Raw genomic sequence first — 14,674 nt, forward strand, 5'->3', positions numbered from 1 at the left:
CCAAACAAAAATAAGGTAGGATTTTGAGCAAATTAGATTTGTAATGCAAAACTGCTGTAGTTAAAAAAATAAATAAATAAATAAAAAATAACATAATTATCATAATATATAGCATGCAATTATTAGAAGAATCTCTGCAAATTATATACATGTTGCATGTTACATACAAGGTGCAGAGTATAGTGTCCTGTGGTATATTGTGGTGTTTTTGATAGGGTCTTATCAAATGCATGTTATAGAAGAGGTGAGTATTAGGAAAATCCACACTTTGAATAGCATCTGGAGTATAGAGAATTCGAAGTTTGTAGCGTCCTGCAAGGGGATTGAGTTGCAATTTTGCAATATGATTATGACTATGAGGATTGAGTTGCAGTTTTGCAATATGATTATGACTATGAGGATTGTGGTAAAATTGTGATTTAAGGTTCAGGTGTCCTGGAAGCATGGATATTCTTGGAACATTTGATTCTGAATTGATAATGTGTGTGCATTGTATAACAGGTGCACTTTATTCAAATATTGTAACCCAAGGCAACCCAGCCAGGTACTCTATATACATTGTATGTGTTATTATAAAAATGACAGAAAATACTGCAAACATCAATGGGTTTGCCACTGTGGTACTGCAGCAAAGTTAATCCCTCTGAAATATTATTATTTATTTCTTAGCTGATGCCCTTATCCAGGGCGACTTCCAATTGTTACAAGATATCACATTATTTTTTTACATACAATTACCCATTTATACAGTTGGGTTTTTGCTGGAGCAATCTAGGTAAGGTACCTTGCTCAAGGGTACAGCAGCAGTGTCCCCCACCTGGGATTGAACCCACGACCTTCCGGTCAAGAGGCCAGAGCAATAACCACTACTCCACACTGCAGCCCCGAACAATAACATGAACAAGAAGATGTCAATTTTACTCGCAGTATGAAAAAAACAAAACAAAAAAAACATGCTAACTCTCATATGTGACGGCACAGAGATGAAACTTCAGGACACCTAAACACACATCTTAGAGTTAGTATTATGTGCTACCACCATATAGTGTCAGTTATAGGCACTGTGACAACCTCTACATAATGAGTGCTCATACTCCCCCTACATTTAAAAATTTATATATCTATATATCTATATCTATATCTATATCTATATCTATATATTAAATAAGGTTGCTTGAAATAATTCTCATAATTTTAAAATCCTGCGCTTATACAGTTTGTAAATAAATGTCAGAGCTCTTACCTTTTCAGATAGTTGAATGTTTTCTGATATCCTGGAACTACAATTACAGAAACAATATTTAAATGCTAATGCACGTTTCTTAATTAACATATGTTAGCAGGTGCAGAGTCTTCTGTGTGTCATATTGCGACTCAATGCTTTCTTTTACCTCAGAGAGGTTCTGTAGATTTAGTATATAGCACCAGGTAAGGAAATGGGTGTGGCTTTGCCAGGTAAAGTGTGACTGGAAGCTGAATGGTCAAAATTACTACAGCCTGCTTCTGCTGACAGATTCCACTTCCATACAGGAGCCTGTAATCCTGCAATGATGAGGGCAGTGCTTTTAGTTTGAAACATTTTGTTTTACACAAACCAACACTTATGGCCACACTTCAGGCAGTCTGTGGTTTAAAAAAAAAAAAAAAAAGTGGGTAAGTGAGAGTCTCTTATGGTCAGTTGCAACAAACTGAAAGTAGCACACTAACTGAGGATGATCCAGTGGTTAGTGCGGCGAACAGCAGCAATGATATTCTGCAATGAAACAAGTGCCTCCAGGCAGACTGCAGATGTGAAGGTGTTCTCAATTGAACTGTATCATGTGAAATGTGTCAGTCCTCAGGGTTAGCACCTGTCCCTGTTTTCTCTGGATCGTTCTGGTTTTGAGGAAGATCCTGGTTTTTAATATTAGCCGTTTTTTTAATCTTAAAGCTGTTACAGTATTATTTTTTTTTTAATCTAAAATTCTGAACGTGCAAATCAAAAAAATACATTGAGATCAATTCAAATTCCGTCTCTTGTAACTCCCAATACTTGAAAATGAAAGAAAACATGTTACATGATTCAAGGTTACACCTAATTTAAATGGATTTCACTGACTACTACTAAAAAGAAACAGCTATAGATAGCTAATTAGATGAATGTCTGGCCAATAGGTCTGGTAGAAACAAACTCTTTTTGACTACAGGAACTGCATATCTCCGAGTGTTATAGATCAATTTCACTGACACCGTGCTATAGATCTCACTCTCTTCAATGCTGAAAGGGAACTTAACATATCTTATAAAATATATTTTAAAATGTAAATCATACACAAGTATGATTTGGGCTTTTATAGAATGAAGGAAAATGTAAGAAATTGCTTCAAACTTGAAATCTGCACTAGAGGAATGCAGCACAGCGCTCCTGTTACTCTGCTGTCCTCTCCCCTACTCACTGGCATTTTCTGATCCACAAAGACGAAACAGATTAACCCCAAGGTCAGCTGATCCCAGTCTTTGTTCCCTGTATGTGTGCCTTTCAATTGGCACTAAGATAGTACAGAGCTGGAGAGGATCATGCAAAAAAATAAAATAAGTAATTCTCATGTCATAGGAACATTTTGGTTTTGACCATTTTTAAATACTTAAGATTAAATCTTTTCTTTTTGAATTATTTGTCTGTTAACGAAACAGGAGTAGAGCAGATGTGTTGGCAAGCAAAAGACTGACTGCCAAGGCAAACACATAAGTTAGCAAGTTCTGTTAGCTGTTTCGCCGCTCAAATCGGACATCTTCAGTTGATATAAATGGTGGCTTTAAATACTGCCACCGAGATAATTTAAAATGTGTGTACAAGCATATGAAAATGAAACATTCACTAGTGCTTGTGCACCTCCTTAGTGCATCTCTGTCTGCAAAACAAAAAAACTGACTTTTTTTTTTTTTTTTTTTTTAAAAGAGTGAGGTATTTAATCTCCCCACTGTTTACAGCAATTGAGATGATAGAACACATGCCACACAGCGGACAATTTTGTTGTAATGCTATTTTTTATTGAGGGAAAGTCAAACACAAATGTTTATTTATTTACAAAGACAGAAGGATGAAAGTATTTTTTTTTCAATGCCCTTGGTGATGCCTTGTTTGGCTGAATGTATTGGCTTATATATTTTTGTACTGTGTATGAAAATATGTGCTTTGAAATCAGTACTGATACCCATACTGCACACTCCCACATTAAGCACAAGAGAGGGGAAAAACAAATGTTTCAAATTTTATTTATTGTCAATTGATATTGTATGCATACAAAGTTCCTAGAAAGCTACAAAATGTCTACCACACGTTATCAAGAAGGCATCAAAATGTGTTACTTAGCAAAGACAAGAACATCTGCAGTAAAAGAACACACACACACGTGTAGCAGATTTTTTCTTTTTCTTGATGTGATGAAATAATTGCACTTTACTGTCATGGATATTAAAGATATCACACAATTGTACCGAGAGACAGGACAGGTTTTTATCAAAGCACCTTTTAAAAAAAACAAACAAAAAAAAACTCTCTGTACACAAACCCCATAATTCTCATGATACTATCTGAACTAAAGTTCACTCACTTTGAAGCCAACATTTAAAATGGTTATAAACAAAAGGTACCAGTACCTACAAAGACAATAACATTATATATATATATATATATATATATATATATATATATATATATATATATATATATATATATATATATATATATATATATATATAAAAATGTATAACTGTACTGCTGATAGGTTTGTGATGAAATTCCTTCCGATTTCTGTATAACTTGTCTATAATATTAAAATCTTCTTTTTCTAACATTTATAAATGTAAAAGCTAAGAAAACCACCATATTTAAAAACAAGAGGTATTATAAGATGCTTCAAAATGGAATTTACAGATCAGGTTACCAGCAGCAGTGCAGTAACGAGTTCACCAATGACCTTATTTGAATATGCTGAATTCGTCACAAAACCTTTTTATACACAACACAATAAAAACATGAACAGAGTTAATTTTAAGTTATTTATAAATGTGAACAAATACACAGGGCAGAACAGCTGTTAACACAACACAAAACCTGGAGATACATCAATAAAGACTATTTGATTTGAAAATACAAAAAAAGTTCTCTAAAATCCCATAATCTGTACAGGGATACTAGAGATGCTTTAATATAGAAACCTTTCTGATTTTGATAATTTAATAGAAATATTTAAACATTCTGGGACTGGTGTATTAGATTAAAACTTTTAAGGAACTCCTTCAACCTTAAACTGGAATCTAAACAGGTGACATTCTGTCACTGAGAGGACACAGAGAACGATCCTCCAAAGTGATTTATCCAACAGCTGATTTCCTTCATTTTTTGTCAGGTCACTGAGCTACAATAGTAAACTACGGTAACATATATACATTCGACTGTCTCGTTTCTTAGGACTTGCTTGAATCCTAAAAGTCAAAGGGTGTCTTCTACCACTCCTAACAATATATAAAATCACACAGATCTACTTTAATGCAGGCCCAAATTTAATGCATCTACTGTAGTCATATTCCAGAAAAACAAACACTTAGGTAAAGTTCTCTCTCATATATCTGCTCTTGAATCTTGTCAGAAACTGAATATTTACATGTACAGTAGAAGGGTTACATGATACAGTGGTGGTATTTAAGATTTGCCAGTTTAGTTCGTTAGGATAGACCCCCATTTAAGTTGTGTATGACTTTTGCTTCTAATTTCTGCAATGTCACTTTATAAAGTGATGCTTTTAAACTAGCAGCAGTTGAAGTATTATTTACCAATAATAAACCACCGTACAAATGATAATGAAAGGTTCTACTAATCAGTGCAATGGCTGTTTCCATATCAGCTTGAATCAAAGTAAAACAAACAAAAAAAAAAATCACTCTGGAGGACCAGCTTTTTCTATTAGTTAGCGAATCGCCCCATTATTGGCAGGTGCTGTTTTTGTGTTTCTGCACCCTCTCTCAGTACATATTCACATAAATTAATCCAACTTTCCTTTTCTCCTTAAACACTTTTTTTTTCTTAATTTTTTTTAGAAAGCTTAAAAAGGCATTGTGGTGATCTCTTATTCTCTTTTTTTTTTGGTTTTGCTACAGATAATAATACTTACAATTGATTCAGTCTTTTCTAAGCTGGACGTTTCAAACCAAAGGCACTTTCATGCTGCAGTGAAGGAAATCGCGAAGGATCAGGTCATATTTTTTGGTCATTTAGAGAAGAAAAGGCAACATTTATTTAGTGTTTTAAGTTCTACCCTGTCAAAAGGACTTTCTGTAACTGAGTGTAGGCTAGTTCTAATTGTGTGCATATTGTGGAACTCACAGTACTTCATTCCGATGTGTAAAGAAGTTGTCTTTTCAGATAAGTTGCTATTAAAAATCGGTTATTTTGGTTTACCTTGAAGTAAATTTCTAGTTAAAATGTCAGACCAAGATTGATGTTACATTTGTTACAGGCAGACAAAGGCCAGTATTACAACATACACTAAGGCACTGTACACTGTTATACTTTGGCAGTTTTGAATGATATACTCCTACAAAGACTGACAATAACAAGAAAGTCTTCCAGCTTAGGAAAGAGCTCACAGTTTTAGTGGCATCTTTTGGATTTCGCACCACCACATTTAAGGCTTATATCAAATGAATGGTGTAGGGCACAGATTTCATAGGTCTTGATGTGTATGTAAAGGCAGCAACCAACTGATATTGGTAAACAAAAAATAAATACAGAACCTGCTCAGGAATGATGCACCACAGCAGATTAATGCAGCGGAAACTTTTTAAACTTCACTGTTTCTTCTTGTCAATTTTCTTTAACAAGTGATCCCCACATACAATTATATTTACACAGAATGCCTGTTGTTACTGATCAAGAAAGGTGAACAAAACAAGATACCTCAATAAGGCATGTCCTACCTGAAAACCCAAGTGCTTAGGACAAGGCGACGATAGACGATTTGTGAGAATGTAGTGCTGTTCCGTGTTATTAGCAGTACGAATACTTTATTGTGAAAACCTTCTGCAGCTTAAGGAATGGGATTTCGTAGAATTCTTTGAATTTGCAAATGTAATATGCAACATTCTTATTGCAAAGTGATTATTGGTACGGCCAAGGTAAACCTAAAAGACTAGGTTTTAATATCACAGTGCATTCAGTCTTCACCTTTCATTTTCAAACAGTGAAAGAGTAGTGTGGCTTTGTATTAAGAGATTCAGACAAATGAACCCTGTTTAAAGAGAATATTTTGATCTCCTCGAAGCTGCAAAAGTTTTAACTTTGTAGTGTATTTATAAATAGGCTGGCTATTATCTTTCACCTTAAAACTAGCATTTCTTTTAATATTCATTTATCCAAAATTATATCTTTGATGAAATACTTTCTTTGGGAAAAAAAAAACACAATCACAATAGTTCAATATATTATACAGAGCTTAGATGTCCCATGTTATAATGGCTAGTGTCTATTACTTTTTTTTTTTTTTCCCTCAGTTGAAACCACAAAAAAATTTCAAATAAAAGGTCTAGCGATCGGATACAACCCCACCAACAGATACTACTATAATACATTAGAATTTCCACTTGTATGTATGTTTGCACATTATATATATATATATATATATATATATGTGTATATAATGTATGTGTGCACATTATATATATATATATATATATATATATATACATATACACACACACACACACACACCTTCCTAAGAACAGGCATTGATAAATCTGTTAAAATGAACTAATTCAGTATCAAAAGTTTTTACAACTGTACCGCAATTCACAGCTGCAGTCGTACACATATATACATCAAAAAAATGACTCCACCCAAATCCAACAAACGTGGGTGTGATTCTGATTCGAGGCACTGCCACTTGTAGTGAGGTTTACAGTCTCTGTTTAAGGTTTTCAGTAAAATGTTCCTCTCTCATTCCTTCACAAGCCTATAGATGTGATGCTGGGCTCCATGCTCACTGTTCGACACTTCAAACACACATGCCAGACAAAGAAGAGTCTCCTGTGTATCCCTGTTTGTTACCACCTAAAAATGTGATCAAAAAATTGAATTAACAGAATACATTCCAAAAAGCATAGGATTAGTTGGATCCATTTCACAAGGGGTGCGCTTAAAAAAAAAACAAAAAAAAACATTGTGATTGTTTTATTGAATGTGATAATGGAACACATGCCACCCAGTGGCCACATGTTGTTACTGCTGTTTCTTTCCTAAAAGGAAATTATTGTCATTTGTTTATTTAGCAGACACCTTTATCCAAGCCGACTTAGAGACTAAACAAGCAGAAATCCAAGCAGCCTGATATTTTGCACTGTATGTAAAAACCTTCTCTATCATCATGTAGCATGAGAGACAGCACCTCACACGCTGTTCATATGTGGGTGTCTGCTTCTGCTCTTAAACTGGCTGGAGAAAGGTCCTAAAAAATGACAGATCCCTCCCAGCGAATCCTGTTCCTTCTTGCTCCTCCTACCTCCTGCTACAAATCCGCTCTGCCCCGATTAACTCCCTGCCTACAGTCTTTGAGAAATACTACTGCAGCTGTTCCTTCCTGCTCCAGTTTTGACACATGGATGGCAAAAGGAATGTTAAAAATGCAGGCTTTTCAACTGCTTCTGTCTCAGAAATGCACTCCCTTTTCAGGCTCACCCCGACTCCCCCTCCTGCCGAGTAATAATAATACATTCACACAAGCATACATTCCTTTTAAAGTCCCCCCCCATTTCAATGTATTCTGTAAAAAAATATAAGCAGCATAAAATCATATAGGATTATTTAACCCCTTGATTTTCATAAGAGCACTGATATTAAAAAAAAAAAAAAAATAGTAGTATGTAGTAATGTCTGCTAAAGGATCTTAGGAGCCAAGACACTAATAAATGAATGAACAGATCTTACCAGTAAAATGGTGAAATTCTCCAATACACTGTTCATCATGTATTTTTCTGGCAAGTGTTTAAGTTTGTGAATAAAATTGATCATATATTCACACATGGGAGAGCGACTTATCCTATATACAAAGCGTCCATTCTCAAACCTTGCATATTCAGTCTGAAAAACAAACATCATCATCATAACAATAATATAAACATAACACAGTCCATTACCTCAGGAGGTTTTAAATGATAAATTATGGTTTTCATTTGTGCTTCGCAGTTCTATGAGCCAGAGTATCCTGCTTCTGTTCACTAAATAAAACTAGTGTTTCTTTAGCAGGGTAGGTCAGTTCTTAACTGTGTTAAAAAAGTATTTATTTCTGGGCAGGGAAATTTGTTACCACAAGTGTGAGTGCCACACAGTGTTTGTATTCTGGTATTTGCCTTGCTTTGTGCTCTGTGATAAACACCTGATTACACTACAAGCTGGCTACGAGAACTAGAGCTGGCTTACTTATTGTGTGTATGTGTCTCACACTCAGTAAGACATACAAGCAAATTACAGGCTATTTGATGCATCTACAAACTGAAATGTTGCTGGTCTGACGCTGGTCGTATTTTAATATTGGTAAAAAGAAGTCATTTCTGTATATTAAATCAGTTGAGAGCATACCTCTACTTTTTCCACGACTTGTTTTCCGAACGAGCACACCTTAGTAGAGCAGGTAATTGTCATGTTTTCAGAGCTCTCGTACTGGCTTGTGACACCATAGAATGCTCCCGCATCATCTTGTATATTGCAGTTCAAGTCAGCCTGTAACGTATAAGAGACTGTGTTTAGGTTTCGATTTTACAGACAAGTTCTAAAGCCCTACGCCTATTCTTATGCCCTGTGAAACTTTTTTACATACCAAATCACTGGAGGTTAAAATAAATACACATTCACGTACCCATTCGAACCTGAACTGGTAACAACGCGCCTTACCCGATAAGAAAGCATGATACAGCACTCTTATGATGACCAGGGGTAGCCCTGCAACAAGTATGTAACCCCTTTTATGTACATGATCTACTGTTTTTGGGTGGGGGGGGGGGGGGGGGGGGTGGTAGTGGCTGAGGGAGCTGAGTTTGCATTTTTCCCCCCCATTCCTCATGGACCCCATTTAGCATGATTTTTCGATGAATATCTGTGACATGTCATATAGCTCATTGTTTCACTTGAGATGAAGTGATCCACTAATATATTCACACAAGCAAAAAAAAAAAAACACACAATTATACTTCAGAACCATATTTCCAACTCATTAACAGTAGTGGTTTTATATAAAGACCATATTAAGGCAGACATTATTGTGCAGATTCTTCTCTATTTGAAATTTACATTCAGCCAGTACTTCAAAAGAATCTTTTAAAAGGCTTGTTCAGATTATGATATGCATGCTTTGGACAAAGCCGCTAGTTTGCATTTTATATTCCAGCAAATGTAGGCAATGTTTAAAACAGCTATTAAGAAAACAGGAGGTCACTTTACTGTTTTAAAAACATGATGCAGAATTGCTGCATGCTTTGATCCAACTATAAAAGGGTCATTTAACCAAATATAGAGCTCTTAAATTGCAAAGCACATTCTTGAATTTACATTTGATGTATCTTTATATAACAATTAGCATTGAGATGCTAATACCTTTGAGAACAGTCTGTAATAAGGAGCATTAACTGTGCAAAATAATTATTCGCATATCAGGGTGATCTACCATTTATGTCTTGTGTGGTGTATATTTTAAAAGCCTATAAAACCAAAGTAATTAATGGATGAATGCATTATTTAAGTGTCACTGACCTACTTGTAATAAAGATGAGTGTTCTGCTATGCATTGCATAATTAAGGCATTGCATTCCACTGTGTTAATGGTTTTATTATGACGGTTTATTTTTTTATTTCAATTTTGGCCACTAATTGATCTGCTATTAATCCCGATGGAAAACATGTTTAAATGAAACCTAGGTGCTAACATGCGATGTTTAGTTATAGTGAAGGTCGAGCAAATCTTTTTTCTAATAAAACTGCATACAGCCAGACAACCACATGTATATTGCACCCCTGTGATCTGCATCAGCCTCGCTTTGTGTATAGAAACATGCCCACCAGCAGGTGGCAGAAGTAGAACACTGGGATCTCGCCACCTGTCATGCTGCAGGCAGGTGTTCAAACAAAGAAATAATAATGCATTCTTAACGGACACTGAGAGGCGTTTTGTGTTGCTCATCTATTTAAAAACGTAGAATCCCCCCCCCCCAGATAATACACCAAGCTTGTGAAATACCTGCAAACCTTCGAAACGATAATGTGTAATCAATTTTGAATTCAGTTACTACTACTACTAGATAAAAATAACAAAAACAAAATCGAGTCTCTAGAGGACAATGTTAGCTGTAAATCTGGTTTTTAATTATTATTCAGGCCTGCAAGGAAGTGGTCAATGCTGAAGCCAGGCTTGTGGAGTAGAAAACTCACCCAGAATTTTACGAGGAAGAAGGCATTATGCGGTCCCTTGCCAAACAGCTCCTTCAGGCCTCCTTTCTTTTCAGGGAATTTATCATAAATCTGACGAATGTCTACCGATTCAAGCAGGGCATCGTTGTAGGAATGGTTGGTTTGCCCGATGTGTACAAAGAGGTGCTTGTTATACTGGAAGAGAAAAGGACACTGCATCAGAAGAGTCACTGTTGGGCAAGGCGAACCTAAAGGCTCTGTCACTTCCCCTCAGTTTTAGGGTATGCGTCTTATTCAGGAAGCACACCAATGCAACAGCTTGCTGTAACTGCAGGCCTTATATATATATTATCTTATAACATCATCATCATAATAATAATAATAATAATAATAATAATAATAATAATAATAATAATAATAAATAGAATTAATATTCAAGCTATTTTTTAGAATTCATTAAATACTGCAAGAGTTCTTGGAATGTACCACTTGACAGAAGTACTTCAAATAATTATTTTTATGAGGGTTATTTCAAAGTCATCCCAGCCTTCAGTTCAATAGCTGTTTCTACGAAACTGAAACACAGGCTTTGGAAGATTTAAAACAGCTGAAGTATTCAGGATAAATGTAAGATAAATTGCAGCTGTCAAATACAAAATAGAAAAAATATATATATAATCCACTTAGGAATGTAGACTAACCAAGACAAATCACCTGCCTCAAATATAAAAAACAAAGATATTTGTTTAACAGAATGAATAGAAAACTGGCTTGATTTATTTTCCAGGAAGGCTAGAACATCTAGATTTATATTTCTTTAGTTACATATGTAAGTCGAGATAGAGTGACTAACTGGCAAAAAGCATTTCAGCAAAATATAAATGAATGCATGAAGGAGTAAAGATGTGAAGATTTGCCATTTCCTTTGGTCTTGTTTTTAAAGAGTTAGGTGAGGACTTCAGTTGAGGCATGCCAGTTTAATTAAATGATTCTAAAAATGCTTTGAAATTTATTTTAACCAGGTCTAGGTTTTTCACAGCGAAGACCAGGAGCTATTCAATAAAAACAATGTATGATTTAAGCTGTAGATGTGAATTTAAGACCGTTATATTCAACGCATGGCTGTCAAAGACACCTACCGAATCGGGGTCTCTCTGCTGCTCGAGGAAAGCCGAGAACTCCACCTGTCTCAGTTTGGTTGTTCCAATGGAGCGGCCTTGCCAGTCAGGTACTGACGGGGCAGGTGTTACTGCAGACTCATACCCTGCATATCAAACAACACCGTCAATACCATTTCACAGAAACAACCATTCCATAATATCCCCAAGACCTTTGACAACATTCAAATTCTTTGAGTTAATAACTCACTTATGGGAGCAAGGAAGAACATTTTGTGACAAGCGTACCTAGACCCACTTTAATATTAAGTGCCATTTTCTAAAAATGCAACTATTTCTAAATAAAATTAAAAAGACTTTATAAGGAAACAAGTGATGATGTTACTAATAAGATACTAAGGATTTTAAAGCTCTAATAGTTGCCACTTTTCTTCTCACCTCACTTCTGGAGTTTGGCTCAGGAGGAACGGAGTATCATACAACATAATATTATAATCCTTACCTGGAACAGGTGTTGTTCCTACTGGTTGGATTGGATATGCTTGCTGAACAAATGGCTTTATACTAAAAAAACAATACAAATATTTGTATTGAAGGATCATTAGATACACTCAGACCGATACACAGCGTATTTAAATAAAGTATACCAGTTTAAAACAATGTAGGGCTTAAATCAAAATGAAATGCATGGTGCTGCCACAGCTATACTTTATAATGCCTATAATGCTGCCATAATTTGGATTTAATCCAGGCTTAGGTGTAAATTCTATGTAGTAAGCCATGTGCTGCTTTAGAGCGGCAGTCAAACTGTAGTTTATTTTATATAATTCGGAGAACAATTTGTTTACTTACTCATGCGAGGATCCTGGTTGACCTGTTGATATCATTCCTGGCCAAAACTACAACAAAATAACAGAGTGTTTCACTAATGCAGAACACATACTAGATCTTCACCAGTCTTTTTATTTATTTATTTCTCTCAATACAATACAGTTTAATAAAATTATAGTTAAAAAACATGTCCTAACTTATCTGCGTTATAGTTCAATTATAATTTTTTTCAGGACGGAGAATCCGCAATGTGGAGGATTTAAATTGCAATTGAACAGATGAATTAATGATAACGTCCGTGGGTGCTGACAGCTGTCCGCAATGTTGGCCGGCTAGCGAATACACGAGGACATCATGTAGTCTAGTGCCGCAGATAGGAAGAGGCTCGTAGGGCCACCTCCCCCCCCACATTACAAAGCCACAAAACCATGACGGGATAAAATGAAGACGACGAATGGTTAACAGAACAACTGGCTGTGGTGCAATGCCACCTACCCCCCAAAAAACTAAAAGGATGAATGAAGAGTAAGCAGTTGAAACACAGGCCCGCCCCCCAGAGCGTGAAGTGCACGGAGGGAGAACCCGGCCTCTCCAGCCTGTCACTCACCCTGCATAAACTAAATACAAACCGCTCGGCACTCCGGTAAGGAAAAAAAAACCCTAATCGCTAGTAGGAGGAAACCTTAAAGAATCCATGGCTGAGGGTAGCCCATCCTCTAGGCTCTAAAGACATCTGTCTCCCTGTTTGGCCTCGCCACGCATGACTGAGAGGCCAAACAAAAGAAGTGACATGAATGAAAGCCACACAGAATTTTGATGGCGCTTGGATATGACGTGTTGATTAGTGGGCGGATTCTCCTTCCAGAAACACAACCAAGTTTTCCATTCTTTTCCTTTTTTTTTATATACTTTCTGAACAATAAACCTGGTTTAACTTTCACCTTTTCCCCTCCACTGATTACATTTCCCATGTTTAATCTGGCTATATGCAAGGTCTTCTAGTATTACATTTTGCATGCAAATGCAACAGATTGTAATGTTTGACACATTTCAAAATTACTCAAATATCAGAATCATCTCACTTTGCATGTACCTGTCCAAGTATTTAATGCTTTTCTATGGTAGTTCTTACAGATCCTTATAGCATTCATTAAATACATAGGAGATGTGTGTGAAGTACTGTTGGATTTGCTGTCCTCACTTACCCCAGGTGTTCCTGGAAAAGCCGGGCGAGGAATGCCAGGCAAGCCTAGTTTATTGTGGATGGCAGTGGCTGACACGATCTGTGCTGATGACATTGCTGCCATACTTTGTAGTGCTTTGTCCTTCACGGTTTGATCCTTGAACATCAGTAACACAAAGTCTTAATATCATAGGAAAGAACAGGTTGTTCAAGAGCAGCTAAGAAGCAGAGAGCTAAATCTATAAGCCTCAAGCAATACCCACAAGCAAGCACGGATGAAGGAAATTAAACAGGGACTGCTGCTTTGTTTTTTTTTGCAAGATTAGGACATGTTCAATATGTACCGATTTATCAGGCTTCCTTGACCTTGTGTGCAGAGGTATCGTTAAGGTGCAATAGTGTGGTATTAGCATTCAGGCCTTAAAGCCAATAGCCAGTGTTAACAAAACATCTTCCCTTTGTGAGATCACTGCCATGCTGTGAAATAACTCCAAATGGACCTGAAGACAGCGGTCTACACTGTGGGCCCGGAAAGCAAGAAGGTACATTAGCGTGTTGGCTGTGTAACCAGTCCACAAAACTACCACTGTACTGGAATCTGTGACGTACTGGAAACCAGATAGGCAGGAAGCTCTGAAATCTATCATCCCACTGATGAGAAAATAACACTCATGTATGCAGTGCAGCGTACCGGAGAGAGTGTGATATGAATCAAGAGAAACAGTAAGTGTACATTTTGTAACAGGTCCATTCCACGTTAAGTGTGTCAAAGTTTGGAGCACACCTTCCTCCATTGTAATGTAGACTGAGCACGTTTTGATTTTGAGATTTACAGAGTCCTAAATGTTGCTGTAACACACGTAACATGGAATGGGCCTACAACAGTTGAAAAGAAAGACTCCAAGGTGAAATGCGTCAGTCCAACACGACACAGAAGACAAACGACTGTGCAAAATGCACATGCAGGTAGGTTTAAAAAAGCAAACGTCCTGGGTGAGCATGCTGGCAAGAAAGGTACTGTGGTGCAAATACACACACGAAAAAAAAACACTTGTGTAAGAAACCATGCTCCCTGAGAGAGGCCTTTACAGTAACAGTGGAGACACTGTA

The 14,674-nt window shown here is 36.4% G+C and overlaps 1 protein-coding gene across 4 annotated transcripts in view; it reads right to left on the reverse strand.

The window, feature by feature from the left end:
- Positions 1 to 3,239: 3,239 nt before the first annotated feature.
- The window catches only part of LOC117435037 (transcriptional enhancer factor TEF-1), a 57,942-nt gene continuing 46,507 nt past the window's right edge, over positions 3,240 to 14,674 (reverse strand). For all 4 annotated transcript variants that reach the window (XM_034057909.3, XM_034057908.3, XM_034057905.3 and 1 more), the window contains 8 exons: positions 13,587 to 13,721; positions 12,403 to 12,449; positions 12,053 to 12,114; positions 11,572 to 11,696; positions 10,454 to 10,627; positions 8,612 to 8,752; positions 7,961 to 8,113; positions 3,240 to 7,087 (listed from right to left, as the gene is read on the reverse strand). In XM_034057909.3, the coding sequence (XP_033913800.1) occupies positions 6,974 to 7,087; positions 7,961 to 8,113; positions 8,612 to 8,752; positions 10,454 to 10,627; positions 11,572 to 11,696; positions 12,053 to 12,114; positions 12,403 to 12,449; positions 13,587 to 13,721 (951 nt within the window). In that variant the 3' untranslated portion in view covers positions 3,240 to 6,973. The remainder of the gene's footprint in view (positions 7,088 to 7,960; positions 8,114 to 8,611; positions 8,753 to 10,453; positions 10,628 to 11,571; positions 11,697 to 12,052; positions 12,115 to 12,402; positions 12,450 to 13,586; positions 13,722 to 14,674) is intronic.

The sequence above is a fragment of the Acipenser ruthenus genome, chromosome 28 (genome assembly GCF_902713425.1).
Source record: "Acipenser ruthenus chromosome 28, fAciRut3.2 maternal haplotype, whole genome shotgun sequence".
Taxonomy (NCBI): Eukaryota; Metazoa; Chordata; class Actinopteri; order Acipenseriformes; family Acipenseridae; genus Acipenser; species Acipenser ruthenus.